At 46.5% G+C, this 21594-nt stretch overlaps 1 protein-coding gene across 1 annotated transcript in view; it reads left to right on the top strand.

Moving 5' to 3' along the window:
* LOC311232766 (uncharacterized protein) overlaps window positions 1-21594 on the top strand; it is a gene marked incomplete at its 3' end in the record, with an annotated part of 104421 nt that overhangs the window by 67782 nt on the left and 15045 nt on the right. Inside the window, exon 6 of the mRNA XM_084338346.1 lies at window positions 5142-5260. Within this exon, the coding sequence (XP_084194472.1) occupies window positions 5142-5260 (119 nt within the window). The remainder of the gene's footprint in view (window positions 1-5141; window positions 5261-21594) is intronic.

Here is a 21594-nt window from a genome sequence, read left to right on the forward strand (position 1 = left end):
TCTGTCAGTGTGATGTAGGGCTGGGTGAGACACCTGTCTGTCTGTCAACCTGTCTGTCAGTGTGATGTAGGGCTGGGTGAGACACCTGTCTGTCTGTCAACCTGTCTGTCAGTGTGATGTAGGGCTGGGTGAGACACCTGTCTGTCTGTCAACCTGTCTGTCAGTGTGATGTAGGGCTGGGTGAGACACCTGTCTGTCTGTCAACCTGTCTGTCAGTGTGATGTAGGGCTGGGTGAGACACCTGTCTGTCTGTCAACCTGTCTGTCAGTGTGATGTAGGGCTGGGTGAGACACCTGTCTGTCTGTCAACCTGTCTGTCAGTGTGATGTAGGGCTGGGGGCGATATGGCCTAAAGATTTAATCTCCGATTTTTTTCACACCACATCCGATTGACGATTTTAATCGATTTTTTTCTCTTAACTCATTCAGCGCCAGAGGGCGCTGTGTACTGTGTGGTTGAAAGTCCAACGCTTTAAAGTATAGTAATACGTGGCAGTGTTTGCAGGGCTATAACTATATTATATATTATAGCTATGGATACAATACTATTGCCCATTTGACATCGAGCATCTATCGTTCAATATGTGAAAAAAATAAATGTCATCCATACATTCCCGTTTTATACCGTGGTGAATATAAGTATGGTTTTAGGGTCATTCAAGGGAGGCTGGTAATAGCCCCCAACGTGTATTATACTAAATGCATTGGCGTTCCGTCCTTACACACGCTACAATTAAAAAATCTAATGCATATGATAGGTATTATGTTCCATCATGAATGCATGAAAGGGTGGGGGGGGGGGGGGGGGGGGTCGTTTTTTTAATGCTTTGATCATCACCAACGGAATACGTTATGGACTAGCGTTCCACACATACGCTCGGATCGCAATGAAGGCATGCTTTGATCAACGCAAGATTGATATCATATAGCCCTTACCTTGACTAGGATCTGCCCCAAAAAGAATATTCCAATTATCTGATCGTGAGTCCCAGTATTGGTGTCGATCGTGTCGCCAACATAATCCGCCATACATCATCTATCTGGACCATTTGAAGCTCCTCAAGCCGATCGGGGCAACCGCTCCCCTTGCCCGACTTTGAAAAGTCCGCCCGGACCAATATAATCGACACACAGCCCAAGACACAGAGTTTCAAAGGGTGTGCAATACCGGCCGCATCCTACCAGGCGGCGGTATTGAACTTTTGCGATCTCAGACTCATTCCCTATGATAACACCAGGCTCCCTGGATCGATAATGAATGGAAATATCGAATAAAAGAAAAAACTGCCAAAACTCGGGGCTGGCGCTGAACGTTCGGCGAGTTAACCGGCGCGGAAAGTGTTAAAAACTAGAAACGCCAAGGAAATCATTCAAATAATGTAATGTAATGTAATGTAATGTAAATAAGCTTTGTTTTTATTTGACACAAAAAAAGTATCCAACCAAGATGAATTTCCCTATTGGGATTGAAGTGTAAACCTAACTTTCACCAATCTTCACTTTTTTTTTTATATATATATAAAAGGTTACTCTTGATCAAACAAAGATGAATGTCCCTATTGGGATTAATAGTGCAATAAACTAGCCAAACATCACTTAAAACAAATAAAAGGTGCCTCTTGATCATCAAACAATAATGAATTTAATAAAGTGCAAATCTAACTTTTACCAAACATCACTTTTTGAAAAATAAAAGGTGAAAATTAAATTTGTTCTGAAAATCGATTTTCATTTTTTTTATCGTCCTAAATCATGAATTACAATTAATCGATAAAATCGATTAATCGCCCAGCCCTAGTGTGATGAGTCATCTGTCCTGAGTGATGAGTCATCTGTCCTGAGTGATGAGTCATCTGTCCTGAGTGATGAGTCATCTGTCCTGAGTGATGAGTCATCTGTCTTGAGTGATGAGTCATCTGTCCTGAGTGATGAGTCATCTGTCCTGAGTGTTGTCTCTTAACCCTTTCACTGCCGCACTACCAAACGATTAACCCTTTCACTGCGACAATACACAGAAGGTTAACCCTTTCACTGCAGCCACACAACAGCAGGTTAACCCTTTCACTGCCACACTACAGAAGGTTACCGTCGGCAGTGTGATAGTAAAGGGTTAACCTTCTGTAGTGTGGCTGCAGTGAAAGGGTTAACAGCGCGCAACAGGTGTTTGGAGACGCTGTCTGTCCTCATATTAATACTGGGGATGCCCCCCGGACCCCGTATTTTTTATCAAAAAAATTTATCAAAACATCTGTTGGCATAATATTAGTGTGCAGAAATGCGCCGTTTTCGACTGCTTTGCTCGCAGTGTTCCATCTCCATCCACTGCAGGTAAGCAGCCAAGATACGGCGTTAGCTAGGCTAATAACTAATGATTACGAATAGACTAATGAATAAAATATAATTGTTTAGCTACAAATATATTTGAAAGATGACAACTTTTTATAGATGGTCAGGCTGCAGCCAGCCACCGGTCCCAGCCCACCCCTCCTCCCTCCTCCACCACCGGTCCCAGCCCACCCCTCCTCCCTCCACCACCACCGGTCCCAGCCCACCCCTCCTCCCTCCACCACCACCGGTCAGCCCACCCCTCCCCCCTCCACCACCACCGGTCAGCCCACCCCTCCTCCCTCCTCTACCACCACCGGTCAGCCCACCCCTCCTCCCTCCTCTACCACCACCGGTCCCAGCCCACCCCTCCTCCCTCCTCCACCACCGGTCCCAGCCCACCCCTCCTCCCTCCACCACCACCGGTCCCAGCCCACCCCTCCTCCCTCCTCCACCACCGGTCCCAGCCCACCCCTCCTCCCTCCTCCACCACCACCGGTCCCAGCCCACCCCTCCCCCCTCCACCACCACCGGTCCCAGCCCACCCCTCCTCCCTCCACCACCGGTCCCAGCCCACCCCTCCTCCCTCCACCACCGGTCCCAGCCCACCCCTCCTCCCTCCACCACCGGTCCCAGCCCACCCCTCCTCCCCCTCCACCACCGGTCCCAGCCCACCCCTCCTCCCTCTACCACCACCGGTCCCAGCCCACCCCTCCTCCCTCCACCACCGGTCCCAGCCCACCCCTCCCCCACCACCGGTCCCAGCCCACCCCTCCTCCCTCCACCACCACCACCGGTCCCAGCCCACCCCTCCTCCCTCCACCACCACCACCGGTCCCAGCCCACCCCTCCCCCTCCACCACCGGTCCCAGCCCACCCCTCCCCCCTCCACCACCACCACCGGTCCCAGCCCACCCCTCCTCCCTCCTCCACCACCACCGGTCCCAGCCCACCCCTCCTCCCTCCACCACCACCGGTCCCAGCCCACCCCTCCTCCCTCCACCACCACCGGTCCCAGCCCACCCCTCCCCCTCCACCACCACCGGTCCCAGCCCACCCCTCCTCCTCCACCACCGGTCCCAGCCCACCCCTCCTCCCTCCACCACCACCGGTCCCAGCCCACCCCTCCTCCCTCCACCACCCCTCCTCCCTCCACCACCACCGGTCCCAGCCCACCCCTCCTCCCTCCACCACCACCGGTCCCAGCCCACCCCTCCCCCTCCACCACCACCGGTCCCAGCCCACCCCTCCTCCTCCACCACCGGTCCCAGCCCACCCCTCCTCCCTCCACCACCCCTCCTCCCTCCACCACCACTGGTCAGCCCACCCCTCCTCCCTCCACCACCACCGGTCCCAGCCCACCCCTCCTCCCTCCACCACCACCGGTCCCAGCCCACCCCTCCTCCCTCCTCCACCACCACCGGTCCCAGCCCACCCCTCCTCCCTCTACACCACCGGTCCCAGCCCACCCCTCCTCCCTCCACCACCACCGGTCCCAGCCCACCCCTCCTCCCTCCACCACCCCTCCTCCCTCCTCCACCACCACCGGTCCCAGCCCACCCCTCCTCCCTCTACACCACCGGTCCCAGCCCACCCCTCCTCCCTCCACCACCGGTCCCAGCCCACCCCTCCTCCCTCCACCACCGGTCCCAGCCCACCCCTCCTCCCTCCACCACCGGTCCCAGCCCACCCCTCCTCCCACCACCACCGGTCCCAGCCCACCCCTCCCCTCTCCACCACCACCGGTCCCAGCCCACCCCTCCTCCCTCCACCACCGGTCCCAGCCCACCCCTCCTCCTCCCTCCACCACCACCGGTCCCAGCCCACTCCTCCCTCCACCACCGGTCCCAGCCCACCCCTCCCTCCACCACCACCGGTCCCAGCCCACCCCTCCTCCCTCCACCACCACCGGTCCCAGCCCACCCCTCCTCCCTCCACCACCCCTCCTCCCTCCACCCTAGCAGCTGGAGGAAGGATGACAGAGGAGAGGGTGACCGAGTGTCACAGTCTCTACTAATAACATGGAGTATTGAACCGTTTTTAACAGCTGGTATTGGGTGGGTGGGACATTCTGATTCCAGTACTTTCTAAATAAAATAGAAAGTCCCAAAATAGTTAATTTATCTGACTGCTTGTATTAATTGATCAAAAAGTAGCCACGTGCAGTAACATCTAATATAGTTATATAAAAGAATAATAAAGCAATGTCGATTATGTTCTCACTAGGGATGCTCGATATTGGCTTTTTTACCGATACTGATATACCGATATTGTCCAACTCTTAATTTCCGATACCGATGTCAACCGATATCAACCGATACGATATATGCAGGGTTCCCCCCCCCCCCCCAAAAACTGAATAATTTCAGGTAATTAACATTACATATCTCTTGTCGTGGAATTAACACAACATTATGCATACTTTTGACAATAAATAAAATCAGAATTTGTTCTTACTTGCTTGCCTGGGTAAATAAAGGTTATAGAAATGTAAAAAAATAAATAAAAAATTGAAAACCGATACAGATATTTTCCGATATCACATTTTAATGCCGATATCAGCCGATAATATCGGACATCCCTAGTTCTTAATTCTTTTTTTGTGCGCAAAATAATAAAAAAAATAACCGATAAGAGTATCGATAAGAGTATTAGTATCGATAACGATACCCTTCCCTAATTAATAGACTGATAGGACATTTGTGTTTAAACCTCATATAACCACTATGTCCACCAGTCTGTCAGTCTCCAGGACGGACCGACAGAAACAGAGTCTAAGCTGACCCCCCCCCCCCCCCCCCCCCCCTGCCCCCTCAGGATTGGTGGAGTCCAGCACAGACGACTTCAGAGCAGCGCTGCCACTGGAGGAGACCATCCAGACGTCGACCAATCAGCTCGGGGATGTGCAGCAGGGATGTGGGCGGGGCTTCTCAGAGGTCAGCTATGGCCAGTCATCGCTGTGGGACAGCGTGGGGGGGGATATGTATTGCCATGACAACAACAGCAGCAGCAGCATCCTGGGCGCCTCCTCCCACTGCGTGCCGCTCTCGTACCCGGCGGGCACGCTCATCAGGGGGGCGGAGCCCGGCGGCTCCGGGAGGGGCTTCGACATGGCCCCCGTGATCGACCTGTCGGAGGAGCCCGTGGAGGCGCAGGGCCACACGGGACCGGCCCCGGGTCAGGGGGGGCGTGGGGGGCAGCCCGGCGGCAGGAAGCGCGTGTGCGTGTGCCGGTTCTGTGGGAAGGGCTTCGGCTCGCAGGCCAACCTGGACTCCCACCTGCGCACGCACACCGGGGAGCGGCCCTACGGCTGCATCGTCTGCGGCAAGAAGTTCTCCCAGTTCTGGAACCTGAAGATCCACCGCAACGTGCACACGGGCGAGCGGCCCTACGCCTGCCCCCTCTGCCCCGAGCGCTTCGGCGACCCCAGCAACCTGAAGAAGCACCAGAAACGACACCACCCCCAGACCGAGCACCACCCCCAGACCACAGGGCACCGCCCACAGACCACAGGGCACCGCCCACAACCCATAGATCACCACCCACAACTCATAGATCACCCCCAAATCATAGATCACCCCCAACTCATAGATCACCCCCAACTCATAGATCACCCCCAACTCATAGATCACTACCCCCAAACCTGAGCTCTAAATGTAGACAAGAAGATAGGTGCCCTTAATCAAAACAAATGTAAAAGTGTTCTATCTTCTAGTCTGACTCTGGGGAAGATGGCAAATAATAATAAATTTTCCCAAAAGTTGGCGTGTTCCTTTTAAGGATAAGGCCGGCGTCATTTAAAAACATCTTTGCCGCCAACGTAGCAACAAACTGTTAAAACAAGTCACAGAGCGTCTCCATAGTAACGTCTCCATAGTAACGTCTCCATAGTAACGTCTCCATAGTAACGTCTCCATAGTAACGTCTCCATAGTAACCCAGTGTTTTCCTCTCGTCATTTAGCTGAAGACACAAATACGACCTCACCCACCTTTATGTTTTCAAAGGCCGGACCCGGACCGTCAGGTAGTGGAACTCTATGGAGGCTCAGTAGTAAACTGAACAGACAGGCAGGTAGTGGAACTCTATGGAGGCTCAGTAGTAAACTGAACAGACAGGCAGGTAGTGGAACTCTATGGAGGCTCAGTAGTAAACAGAACAGACCGTCAGGTAGTGGAACTCTATGGAGGCTCAGTAGTAAACAGAACAGACAGGCAGGTAGTGGAACTCTATGGAGGCTCAGTAGTAAACAGAACAGGCAGGTAGTGGAACTCTATGGAGGCTCAGTAGTAAACATAACAGGCAGGTAGTGGAACTCTATGGAGGCTCAGTAGTAAACAGAACAGACAGGCAGGTAGTGGAACTCTATGGAGGCTCAGCAGTAAACAGACAGGCAGGTAGTGGAACTCTATGGAGGCTCAGTAGTAAACAGACAGGCAGGTAGTGGAACTCTATGGAGGCTCAGTAGTAAACAGAACAGACAGGTAGTGGAACTCTATGGAGGCTCAGCAGTAAACAGAACAGGCAGTTAGTGGAACTCTATGGAGGCTCAGTAGTAAACAGAACAGGCAGGTAGTGGAACTCTATGGAGGCTCAGTAGTAAACAGAACAGACAGGCAGGTAGTGGAACTCTATGGAGGCTCAGTAGTAAACAGAACAGACAGGCAGGTAGTGGAACTCTATGGAGGCTCAGTAGTAAACAGAACAGACAGGCAGGTAGTGGAACTCTATGGAGGCTCAGTAGTAAACAGAACAGACAGGCAGGTAGTGGAACTCTATGGAGGCTCAGTAGTAAACAGAACAGACAGGTAGTGGAACTCTATGGAGGCTCAGTAGTAAACGGAACAGGCAGGTAGTGGAACTCTATGGAGGCTCAGTAGTAAACAGAACAGACAGGCAGGTAGTGGAACTCTATGGAGGCTCAGTAGTAAACAGAACAGACAGGTAGTGGAACTCTATGGAGGCTCAGTAGTAAACAGAACAGACAGGTAGTGGAACTCTATGGAGGCTCAGTAGTAAACAGAACAGACAGGCAGGTAGTGGAACTCTATGGAGGCTCAGTAGTAAACAGAACAGACAGGTAGTGGAACTCTATGGCGGCTCGGTAGTAAACAGAACAGACAGGCAGGTAGTGGAACTCTATGGAGGCTCAGTAGTAAACAGAACAGACAGGCAGGTAGTGGAACTCTATGGAGGCTCAGTAGTAAACTGAACAGACAGGCAGGTAGTGGAACTCTATGGAGGCTCAGTAGTAAACAGAACAGACAGGCAGGTAGTGGAACTCTATGGAGGCTCAGTAGTAAACTGAACAGACAGGCAGGTAGTGGAACTCTATGGAGGCTCAGTAGTAAACTGAACAGACAGGCAGGTAGTGGAACTCTATGGATCCTCAGCAGTAAACAGAACAGACAGGCAGGTAGTGGAACTCTATGGAGGCTCGGTAGTAAACAGAAGAGTACGTTCAGACCTGAAGACACGTCCTGCTTCACGCCTCAGTCCGATAGACGTGCCAGTGCCTTTATCTCAACGGTAGCATTGTTGACGTTTACAAAGATAATTTATATAAATGTAACTCGTTCAATATCTATATGTCACCACCACCAGAGCATTCACACAACAGTATATTTCATATTCATCGTTAAGCGATTCGCTCGCTCGAGTTTAAACGTCTCCAAACTCGAAAGTGAAGCTGCGTCTTTCTATCGCCTTGATGCGCCGTCATCACGCCGTCTCTAGATGTGGTTCTGCGTTCCGTCTGACGCTTCACTAGAGTCCATCTGAAGCTTCACTAGAGTCTGAAGCTTCACTAGAGTCTAGAGTTCCAGGGAGAAAGTAGCACGGTGTCCACACGGTCCAAATGATGCATTTACACTGATTTATCATTGAATACTTGCTAGAAAATAATGATATAACGCCGGCCTTATCTTTTTAATAATGTGGAGATTATTAAGGAATCAATTATCGTATTCTGTCTTTTAATATTGGGATATTGTTCAGGATACTCCAGGATTCTGTCTTTGAGTTGGCTCAGGTCAACACCACTGTCTGGTTTAATCCCAGTGCTGTCTGGTTTAATCCCAGTGCTGGTGGTTTAATCCCAGTGCTGGTGGTTTTAATCCCAGTGCTGGTGGTTTAATCCCAGTGCTGGTGGTTTTAATCCCAGTTTGTTTGGTTTTAATATCAACACTGTTGGTTTTAATCCCAGTGCTCTTGGTTTTAATCCCAGTTATGTTGGTTTTAATCCCAGTTCGGTTGGTTTTAATCCCAGTTATGTTGGTTTTAATCCCAGTTCGGTTGGTTTTAATCCCAGTTATGTTTGTTTTAATCCCAGTTATGTTTGTTTTAATCCCAGTGCTGGTAGGTTTAATCTAACACCGACCACCACTAGTGGCCAGCCCCTGACAGACTGGTAGGTTTAATCTAACACCCGACCACCACTGGCCAGCCCCTGACAGACTGGTAGGTTTAATCTAACACCGACCACCACTAGCCAGCCCCTGACAGACTGGTAGGTTTAATCTAACACCGACCACCACTAGCCAGCCCCTGACAGACTGGTAGGTTTAATCTAACACCGACCACCACTAGCCAGCCCCTGACAGACTGGTAGGTTTAATCTAACACCCGACCACCACTGGCCAGCCCCTGACAGACTGGTAGGTTTAATCTAACACCGACCACCACCACTGGCCAGCCCCTGACAGACTGGTAGGTTTAATCTAACACCGACCACCACTAGCCAGCCCCTGACAGACTGGTAGGTTTAATCTAACACCGACCACCACTAGCCAGCCCCTGACAGACTGGTAGGTTTAATCTAACACCGACCACCACTGGCCAGCCCCTGACAGACTGGTAGGTTTAATCTAACACCGACCACCACTGGCCAGCCCCTGACAGACTGGTAGGTTTAATCTAACACCGACCACTACTGGCCAGCCCCTGACAGACTGGTAGGTTTAATCTAACACCGACCACCACTGGCCAGCCCCTGACAGACTGGTAGGTTTAATCTAACACCGACCACCACCACTGGCCAGCCCCTGACAGACTGGTAGGTTTAATCTAACACCGACCACCACCACTAGCCAGCCCCTGACAGACTGGAGACACGTCGACTAAGGGAGGTTTTACATTAAGGGAGAATTTAAGATTAAGAATATTGAAAGGCCTTTTTTTTTTTTTTTTTTTTTTTATTAAACACTTGTCCTGTATTTTAATCATGTGCTTCCAGCGAGGATTATAACTGAAATGTAATTTATTTCTGTTAAAGGGAGAATCTGTAACGCTGTCGCATGGCCACCCGCTCAGTGCTGCACTTTGTTTACATCTTCTGTTTTGGTCTGAGGTGTTGGAGTCGACAGACTCTGGAGAAACATATAGTTACTATACAGCTATATATATTATATCATAGCTAAGGTAAGGTCACTATGAATTTCTATTATAACTTATGAGATGTGGCCAACACTATTGATCCGATCACGTGATTTAAGGAGTATATAAGGAGAGGCATTACAGATTCTACCTTTAATACAACTGGTGTATTTAAATTATTTTCTTATTGCCTATACAGGAAGTCCTTGGATCAATAACACCAATAACACCTTACAGAACTTGGACCAATAACACCTTACAGAACTTGTACGTCGCTTTGGATAAAAGCGTCCGCTAAATAACTAAATGTAAAAATGTAAATGTCATGCCAGCTCACAGAGACGTTGCCTTGATCAGTGTAATCCATCGTTTTGAACAACAACACGATCAATATGTTCCTGGAACAACATCCTGGTCCACGTCAGAATCATTGCACATAATTGGGGGACTTTCTTGTTGGATTGTTTCATTTGTGCTCAAGGCTACGTCTCCTGATCTGCTCTGAATATATATATATTCATATATATAATATATATATATAAAATATATATATATAAAACAATGCGATCCAATGACGTCCTGTATTTAAGAGGAGGGCCCAGAGAGAGGGCAGTAGCTGAAGTTATGGTTTAGACTGTTAATAGATCATTTTGATATAAGAAAAAAACGTGTTAATTACACCAGCGTTATTCTTTTAAGGGGCATATTTAACCATTTATACCTATGAGAATACTTTTGTGTGTGTGTTTTAGTAACCTGTGACAGTGATGTGAATTGTATCTTATTGATGTTAACACCCAGACTAGCCAATTCTATTGTGTCACAATTTTGTAAACATTTTGACTGATGTCCAAAGCTTGCACTGTAAATGATTAAAATTGTCCTTTTCAAAAAAAAACTACATCTGTGAATTTGTGGTCATTATTATTATTATTACAGTATATTACTGCACCAGAGGGGACAGTCAATTTACTCAATTGTGACACAATATGTATCTTCTATAGTTAAAAACGAACATAGTCTGTGTAATAATAGTCTGTAATTAACGAGGGTCCTATTTCCACAGGCCATCTAAAGTCCCAGTGTAGATAGCTGTGATACTAAGGATTAACATACTATCTACTGTGGTAGTCAAGATACTAAGGATTAACATACTATCTACTGAGGTAGTCAAGATACTAAGGATTAACATACTATCTACTGAGGTAGCCAAGGGACTAGTGGGCTTAACATACTATCTACTGAGGTAGCCAAGATACTAAGGATTAACATACTATCTACTGAGGTAGCCAAGATACTAGTGGGCTTAACATACTATCTACTGAGGTAGCCAAGATACTAAGGATTAACATACTATCTACTGAGGTAGCCAAGGTACTAGTGGGCTTAACATACTATCTACTGAGGTAGCCAAGATACTAGGGCTTAACATACTATCCACTGAGGTAGCCGTGATACTAGTGCTTAACATACTATCTACTGAGGTAGCCAAGGGACTAGTGCTTAACATACTATCTACTGAGGTAGCCAAGATACTAGTGCTTAACATACTATACTGAGGTAGCCAAGGTACTAGTGCTTAACATACTATCTACTGAGGTAGCCAAGGTACTAGTGCTTAACATACTATCTACTGAGGTAGCCAAGATACTAGTGCTTAACATACTATCTACTGAGGTAGCCAAGATACTAGTGCTTAACATACTATCTACTGAGGTAGCCAAGATACTAGTGCTTAACATACTATCTACTGAGGTAGCCAAGGGACTAGTGCTTAACATACTATCTACTGAGGTAGCCAAGATACTAGTGCTTAACATACTATCTACTGAGGTAGCCAAGGGACTAGTGCTTAACATACTATCTACTGAGGTAGCCAAGATACTAGTGCTTAACATACTATCTACTGAGGTAGCCAAGATACTAGTGCTTAACATACTATCTACTGAGGTAGCCAAGATACTAGTGCTTAACATACAATCTACTGAGGTAGCCAAGGTACTAGTGCTTAACATACTATCTACTGAGGTAGCCAAGGGACTAGTGGGCTTAACATACTATCTACTGAGGTAGCCAAGGGACTAGTGCTTAACATAATATCTACTGAGGTAGCCAAGGTACTAGTGGGCTTAACATACTATCTACTGAGGTAGCCAAGATACTAGTGGGCTTAACATACTATCTACTGAGGTAGCCAAGGGACTAGTGGGCTTAACATACTATCTACTGAGGTAGCCAAGGTACTAGTGGGCTTAACATACTATCTACTGAGGTAGCCAAGGTACTAGTGCTTAACATACTATCTACTGAGGTAGCCAAGGTACTAGTGGGCTTAACATACTATCTACTGAGGTAGCCAAGGGACTAGTGCTTAACATACTATACTGAGGTAGCCAAGGTACTAGTGGGCTTAACATACTATCTACTGAGGTAGCCAAGGGACTAGTGGGCTTAACATACTATCTACTGAGGTAGCCAAGATACTAAGGATTAACATACTATCTACTGAGGTAGCCAAGGGACTAGTGGGATTAACATACTATCTACTGAGGTAGCCAAGATACTAGTGGGCTTAACATACTATCTACTGAGGTAGCCAAGGTACTAGTGGGCTTAACATACTATCTACTGAGGTAGCCAAGGTACTAGTGGGCTTAACATACTATCTACTGAGGTAGCCAAGGTACTAGTGGGCTTAACATACTATTTACTGAGGTAGCCAAGGGACTAGTGGGCTTAACATACTATTTACTGAGGTAGCCAAGGGACTAGTGGGCTTAACATACTATCTACTGAGGTAGCCAAGGTACTAGTGGGCTTAACATACTATCTACTGAGGTAGCCAAGGGACTAGTGGGCTTAACATACTATCTACTGAGGTAGCCAAGGGACTAGTGGGCTTAACATACTATCTACTGAGGTAGCCAAGGGACTAGTGGGCTTAACATACTATCTACTGAGGTAGCCAAGGTACTAGTGGGCTTAACATACTATCTACTGAGGTAGCCAAGGGACTAGTGGGCTTAACATACTATCTACTGAGGTAGCCAAGGTACTAGTGGGCTTAACATACTATCTACTGAGGTAGCCAAGATACTAGTGGGCTTAACATACTATCTACTGAGGTAGCCAAGATACTAGTGCTTAACATACTATCTACTGAGGTAGCCAAGGGACTAGTGCTTAACATACTATCTACTGAGGTAGCCAAGGTACTAGTGCTTAACATACTATCTACTGAGGTAGCCAAGGGACTAGTGCTTAACATACTATCTACTGAGGTAGCCAAGGGACTAGTGCTTAACATACTATCTACTGAGGTAGCCAAGGTACTAGTGGGCTTAACATACTATCTACTGAGGTAGCCAAGGGACTAGTGGGCTTAACATACTATCTACTGAGGTAGCCAAGGGACTAGTGCTTAACATACTATCTACTGAGGTAGCCAAGATACTAGTGCTTAACATACTATCTACTGAGGTAGCCAAGGTACTAGGGCTTAACATACTATCTACTGAGGTAGCCAAGATACTAGTGGGCTTAACATACTATCTACTGAGGTAGCCAAGGGACTAGTGGGCTTAACATACTATCTACTGAGGTAGCCAAGGGACTAGTGGGCTTAACATACTATCTACTGAGGTAGCCAAGATACTAGTGGGCTTAACACACTATCTACTGAGGTAGCCAAGGGACTAGTGGGCTTAACATACTATCTACTGAGGTAGCCAAGGGACTAGTGGGCTTAACATACTATCTACTGAGGTAGCCAAGGGACTAGTGGGCTTAACATACTATCTACTGAGGTAGCCAAGATACTAGTGGGCTTAACATACTATCTACTGAGGTAGCCAAGGTACTAGTGGGCTTAACATACTATCTACTGAGGTAGCCAAGATACTAGTGGGCTTAACATACTATCTACTGAGGTAGCCAAGGGACTAGTGGGATTAACATACTATCTACTGAGGTGGCCAAGGTACTAGTGGGCTTAACATACTATCTACTGAGGTAGCCAAGGTACTAGTGCTTAACATACTATCTACTGAGGTAGCCAAGATACTAGTGGGCTTAACATACTATCTACTGAGGTAGCCAAGGTACTAGTGCTTAACATACTATCTACTGAGGTAGCCAAGATACTAGTGGGCTTAACATACTATCTACTGAGGTAGCCAAGATACTAGTGGGCTTAACATACTATCTACTGAGGTAGCCAAGGGACTAGTGCTTAACATACTATCTACTGAGGTAGCCAAGATACTAGTGGGCTTAACATACTATCTACTGAGGTAGCCAAGGGACTAGTGCTTAACATACTATCTACTGAGGTAGCCAAGGGACTAGTGGGCTTAACATACTATCTACTGAGGTAGCCAAGGGACTAGTGGGCTTAACATACTATCTACTGAGGTAGCCAAGGTACTAGTGGCTTAACATACTATCTACTGAGGTAGCCAAGGGACTAGTGGGCTTAACATACTATCTACTGAGGTAGCCAAGGTACTAGTGGGCTTAACATACTATCTACTGAGGTAGCCAAGGTACTAGGGCTTAACATACTATCTACTGAGGTAGCCAAGGGACTAGTGGGCTTAACATACTATCTACTGAGGTAGCCGTGATACTAGTGGGCTTAACATACTATCTACTGAGGTAGCCAAGGGACTAGTGGGCTTAACATACTATCTACTGAGGTAGCCAAGGGACTAGTGGGCTTAACATACTATCTACTGAGGTAGCCAAGGTACTAGTGGGCTTAACATACTATCTACTGAGGTAGCCAAGGGACTAGTGGGCTTAACATACTATCTACTGAGGTAGCCAAGGTACTAGTGGGCTTAACATACTATCTACTGAGGTAGCCAAGGTACTAGTGGGCTTAACATACTATCTACTGAGGTAGCCAAGGTACTAGTGGGCTTAACATACTATCTACTGAGGTAGCCAAGGTACTAGTGGGCTTAACATACTATCTACTGAGGTAGCCAAGGGACTAGTGCTTAACATACTATCTACTGAGGTAGCCAAGGTACTAGTGGGCTTAACATACTATCTACTGAGGTAGCCAAGGTACTAGTGGGCTTAACATACTATCTACTGAGGTAGCCAAGGTACTAGTGCTTAACATACTATCTACTGAGGTAGCCAAGGTACTAGTGGGCTTATCATACTATCTACTGAGGTAGCCAAGGGACTAGTGGGCTTAACATACTATCTACTGAGGTAGCCAAGGTACTAGTGGGCTTAACATACTATCTACTGAGGTAGCCAAGGTACTAGGGCTTAACATACTATCTACTGAGGTAGCCAAGGTACTAGGGCTTAACATACTATCTACTGAGGTAGCCAAGGTACTAGTGGGCTTAACATACTATCTACTGAGGTAGCCAAGGGACTAGTGGGCTTAACATACTATCTACTGAGGTAGCCAAGGGACGAGTGGGCTTAACATACTATCTACTGAGGTAGCCAAGGGACTAGTGGGCTTAACATACTATCTACTGAGGTAGCCAAGATACTAGTGCTTAACATACTATCTACTGAGGTAGCCAAGGGACTAGTGCTTAACATAATATCTACTGAGGTAGCCAAGGTACTAGTGGGCTTAACATACTATCTACTGAGGTAGCCAAGATACTAGTGGGCTTAACATACTATCTACTGAGGTAGCCAAGGGACTAGTGGGCTTAACATACTATCTACTGAGGTAGCCAAGGTACTAGTGGGCTTAACATACTATCTACTGAGGTAGCCAAGGGACTAGGGCTTAACATAATATCTACTGAGGTAGCCAAGGTACTAGTGGGCTTAACATACTATCTACTGAGGTAGCCAAGGTACTAGTGGGCTTAACATACTATCTACTGAGGTAGCCAAGGTACTAGTGCTTAACATACTATCTACTGAGGTAGCCAAGGTACTAGTGCTTAACATACTATCTACTGAGGTAGCCAAGGGACTAGGGCTTAACATACTATCTACTGAGGTAGCCAAGGGACTAGTGCTTAACATACTATCTACTGAGGTAGCCAAGGGACTAGTGCTTAACATACTATCTACTGAGGTAGCCAAGGTACTAGTGCTTAACATACTATCTACTGAGGTAGCCAAGATACTAGTGGGCTTAACATACTATCTACTGAGGTAGCCAAGGTACTAGTGGGCTTAACATACTATCTACTGAGGTAGCCAAGGGACTAGTGCTTAACATACTATCTACTGAGGTAGCCAAGGGACTAGTGCTTAACATACTATCTACTGAGGTAGCCAAGGTACTAGTGCTTAACATACTATCTACTGAGGTAGCCAAGATACTAGTGGGCTTAACATACTATCTACTGAGGTAGCCAAGGGACTAGTGCTTAACATACTATCTACTGAGGTAGCCAAGGGACTAGTGCTTAACATACTATCTACTGAGGTAGCCAAGGGACTAGTGGGCTTAACATACTATCTACTGAGGTAGCCAAGGGACTAGTGCTTAACATACTATCTACTGAGGTAGCCAAGATACTAGTGGGCTTAACATACTATCTACTGAGGTAGCCAAGGTACTAGTGGGCTTAACATACTATCTACTGAGGTAGCCAAGATACTAGTGGGCTTAACATACTATCTACTGAGGTAGCCAAGGTACTAGTGGGCTTAACATACTATCTACTGAGGTAGCCAAGGTACTAGTGGGCTTAACATACTATCTACTGAGGTAGCCAAGGTACTAGGGCTTAACATACTATCTACTGAGGTAGCCAAGGGACTAGTGGGCTTAACATACTATCTACTGAGGTAGCCAAGATACTAGTGCTTAACATACTATCTACTGAGGTAGCCAAGGTACTAGTGGGCTTAACATACTATCTATTGAGGTAGCCAAGGTACTAGTGGGCTTAACATACTATCTACTGAGGTAGCCAAGGGACTAGTGGGCTTAACATACTATCTACTGAGGTAGCCAAGATACTAGTGGGCTTAACATACTATCTACTGAGGTAGCCAAGATACTAGTGGGCTTAACATACTATCTACTGAGGTAGCCAAGATACTAGTGGGCTTAACATACTATCTACTGAGGTAGCCAAGGTACTAGTGCTTAACATACTATCTACTGAGGTAGCCAAGGTACTAGGGCTTAACATACTATCTACTGAGGTAGCCAAGGTACTAGTGGGCTTAACATACTATCTACTGAGGTAGCCAAGATACTAGTGGGCTTAACATACTATCTACTGAGGTAGCCAAGATACTAGTGGGCTTAACATACTATCTACTGAGGTAGCCAAGGGACTAGTGGGCTTAACATACTATCTACTGAGGTAGCCAAGGTACTAGTGGGCTTAACATACTATCTACTGAGGTAGCCAAGATACTAGTGGGCTTAACATACTATCTACTGAGGTAGCCAAGGTACTAGTGGGCTTAACATACTATCTACTGAGGTAGCCAAGGTACTAGTGGGCTTAACATACTATCTACTGAGGTAGCCAAGGTACTAGTGGGCTTAACATACTATCTACTGAGGTAGCCAAGGGACTAGTGCTTAACATACTATCTACTGAGGTAGCCAAGATACTAGTGGGCTTAACATACTATCTACTGAGGTAGCCAAGATACTAGTGGGCTTAACATACTATCTACTGAGGTAGCCAAGGGACTAGTGGGCTTAACATAATATCTACTGAGGTAGCCAAGGTACTAGTGCTTAACATACTATCTACTGAGGTAGCCAAGGTACTAGTGCTTAACATACTATCTACTGAGGTAGCCATGGTACTAGGGCTTAACATACTATCTACTGAGGTAGCCAAGGGACTAGTGCTTAACATACTATCTACTGAGGTAGCCAAGGGACTAGTGCTTAACATACTATCTACTGAGGTAGCCAAGGTACTAGTGGGCTTAACATACTATCTACTGAGGTAGCCAAGGGACTAGTGCTTAACATACTATCTACTGAGGCAGCCAAGGTACTAGTGGGCTTAACATACTATCTACTGAGGTAGCCAAGATACTAGGGCTTAACATACTATCTACTGAGGTAGCCAAGGGACTAGTGCTTAACATACTATCTACTGAGGTAGCCAAGGTACTAGTGGGCTTAACATACTATCTACTGAGGTAGCCAAGGGACTAGTGGGCTTAACATACTATCTACTGAGGTAGCCAAGGTACTAGTGGGCTTAACATACTATCTACTGAGGTAGCCAAGGGACTAGTGGGCTTAACATACTATCTACTGAGGTAGCCAAGGTACTAGTGGGCTTAACATACTATCTACTGAGGTAGCCAAGGTACTAGTGGGCTTAACATACTATCTACTGAGGTAGCCAAGGTACTAGGGCTTAACATACTATCTACTGAGGTAGCCAAGGTACTAGTGGGCTTAACATACTATCTACTGAGGTAGCCAAGGTACTAGTGGGCTTAACATACTATCTACTGAGGTAGCCAAGGTACTAGTGCTTAACATACTATCTACTGAGGTAGCCAAGGGACTAGTGGGCTTAACATACTATCTACTGAGGTAGCCAAGGTACTAGGGCTTAACATACTATCTACTGAGGTAGCCAAGGTACTAGTGGGCTTAACATACTATCTACTGAGGTAGCCAAGGGACTAGTGGGCTTAACATACTATCTACTGAGGTAGCCAAGGGACTAGTGGGCTTAACATACTATCTACTGAGGTAGCCAAGGTACTAGTGGGCTTAACATACTATCTACTGAGGTAGCCAAGGTACTAGTGGGCTTAACATACTATCTACTGAGGTAGCCAAGGGACTAGTGGGCTTAACATACTATCTACTGAGGTAGCCAAGATACTAGTGGGCTTAACATACTATCTACTGAGGTAGCCAAGGTACTAGTGGGCTTAACATACTATCTACTGAGGTAGCCAAGGTACTAGTGCTTAACATACTATCTACTGAGGTAGCCAAGATACTAGTGGGCTTAACATACTATCTACTGAGGTAGCCAAGGTACTAGTGGGCTTAACATACTATCTACTGAGGTAGCCAAGGGACTAGTGGGCTTAACATACTATCTACTGAGGTAGCCAAGTTACTAGTGGGCTTAACATACTATCTACTGAGGTAGCCAAGATACTAGTGGGCTTAACATACTATCTACTGAGGTAGCCAAGGGACTAGTGGGCTTAACATACTATCTACTGAGGTAGCCAAGATACTAGTGGGCTTAACATACTATCTACTGAGGTAGCCAAGGGACTAGTGCTTAACATACTATCTACTGAGGTAGCCAAGGTACTAGTGGGCTTAACATACTATCTACTGAGGTAGCCAAGGGACTAGTGGGCTTAACATACTATCTACTGAGGTAGCCAAGGTACTAGTGGGCTTAACATACTATCTACTGAGGTAGCCAAGGGACTAGTGGGCTTAACATACTATCTACTGAGGTAGCCAAGATACTAAGGCTTAACATACTATCTACTGAGGTAGCCAAGGGACTAGTGGGCTTAACATACTATCTACTGAGGTAGCCAAGATACTAAGGCTTAACATACTATCTACTGAGGTAGCCAAGGGACTAGTGGGCTTAACATACTATCTACTGAGGTAGCCAAGATACTAAGGCTTAACATACTATCTACTGAGGTAGCCAAGGGACTAGTGGGCTTAACATACTATCTACTGAGGTAGCCAAGATACTAAGGCTTAACATACTATCTACTGAGGTAGCCAAGGGACTAGTGGGCTTAACATACTATCTACTGAGGTAGCCAAGGGACTAGTGGGCTTAACATACTATCTACTGAGGTAGCCAAGGGACTAGTGGGCTTAACATACTATCTACTGAGGTAGCCAAGGGACTAGTGCTTAACATACTATCTACTGAGGTAGCCAAGGTACTAGTGGGATTAACATACTATCTACTGAGGTAGCCAAGGTACTAGTGCTTAACATACTATCTACTGAGGTAGCCAAGGTACTAGTGGGCTTAACATACTATCTACTGAGGTAGCCAAGGGACTAGTGCTTAACATACTATCTACTGAGGTAGCCAAGGGACTAGTGGGCTTAACATACTATCTACTGAGGTAGCCAAGGGACTAGTGGGCTTAACATACTATCTACTGAGGTAGCCAAGATACTAAGGCTTAACATACTATCTACTGAGGTAGCCAAGATACTAGTGGGCTTAACATACTATCTACTGAGGTAGCCAAGGTACTAGTGGGCTTAACATACTATCTACTGAGGTAGCCAAGGGACTAGTGCTTAACATACTATCTACTGAGGTAGCCAAGGTACTAGTGGGCTTAACATACTATCTACTGAGGTAGCCAAGGTACTAGTGGGCTTAACATACTATCTACTGAGGTAGCCAAGGGACTAGTGCTTAACATACTATACTGAGGTAGCCAAGATACTAGTGCTTAACATACTATCTACTGAGGTAGCCAAGGTATTAGTGGGCTTAACATACTATCTACTGAGGTAGCCAAGGTACTAGTGGGCTTAACATACTATCTACTGAGGTAGCCAAGGTACTAGTGGGCTTAACATACTATCTACTGAGGTAGCCAAGGTACTAGTGGGCTTAACATACTATCTACTGAGGTAGCCAAGATACTAGTGGGCTTAACATACTATCTACTGAGGTAGCCAAGGTACTAGGGCTTAACATACTATCTACTGAGGTAGCCAAGGTACTAGTGGGCTTAACATACTATCTACTGAGGTAGCCAAGGTACTAGTGGGCTTAACATACTATCTACTCAGGTAGCCAAGGTACTAGTGGGCTTAACATACTATCTACTGAGGTAGCCAAGGGACTAGTGGGCTTAACATACTATCTACTGAGGTAGCCAAGGGACTAGTGGGCTTAACATACTATCTACTGAGGTAGCCAAGGTACTAGTGCTTAACATACTATCTACTGAGGTAGCCAAGGGACTAGTGGGCTTAACATACTATCTACTGAGGTAGCCAAGGTACTAGTGGGCTTAACATACTATCTACTGAGGTAGCCAAGGTACTAGTGGGCTTAACATACTATCTACTGAGGTAGCCAAGGTACTAGTGGGCTTAACATACTATCTACTGAGGTAGCCAAGGTACTAGTGGGCTTAACATACTATCTACTGAGGTAGCCAAGGTACTAGTGCTTAACATACTATCTACTGAGGTAGCCAAGGGACTAGGGCTTAACATACTATCTACTGAGGTAGCCAAGGTACTAGTGGGCTTAACATACTATCTACTGAGGTAGCCAAGGTACTAGTGGGCTTAACATACTATCTACTGAGGTAGCCAAGGTACTAGTGGGCTTAACATACTATCTACTGAGGTAGCCAAGGTACTAGTGGGCTTAACATACTATCTACTGAGGTAGCCAAGGTACTAGTGGGCTTAACATACTATCTACTGAGGTAGCCAAGGTACTAGTGCTTAACATACTATCTACTGAGGTAGCCAAGGGACTAGTGCTTAACATACTATCTACTGAGGTAGCCAAGGTACTAGTGGGCTTAACATACTATCTACTGAGGTAGCCAAGGGACTAGTGGGCTTAACATACTATCTACTGAGGTAGCCAAGGTACTAGTGGGCTTAACATACTATCTACTGAGGTAGCCAAGGGACTAGTGGGCTTAACATACTATCTACTGAGGTAGCCAAGGTACTAGTGGGCTTAACATACTATCTACTGAGGTAGCCAAGGTACTAGTGGGCTTAACATACTATCTACTGAGGTAGCCAAGGGACTAGTGGGCTTAACATACTATCTACTGAGGTAGCCAAGGGACTAGTGCTTAACATACTATCTACTGAGGTAGCCAAGGTACTAGTGGGCTTAACATACTATCTACTGAGGTAGCCAAGGGACTAGTGCTTAACATACTATCTACTGAGGTAGCCAAGGGACTAG

This window comes from Notolepis coatsorum (assembly GCF_963971535.1).
Source record: "Notolepis coatsorum genome assembly, contig: SUPER_7_unloc_5, whole genome shotgun sequence".
Lineage (NCBI taxonomy): Eukaryota > Metazoa > Chordata > Actinopteri > Aulopiformes > Paralepididae > Notolepis > Notolepis coatsorum.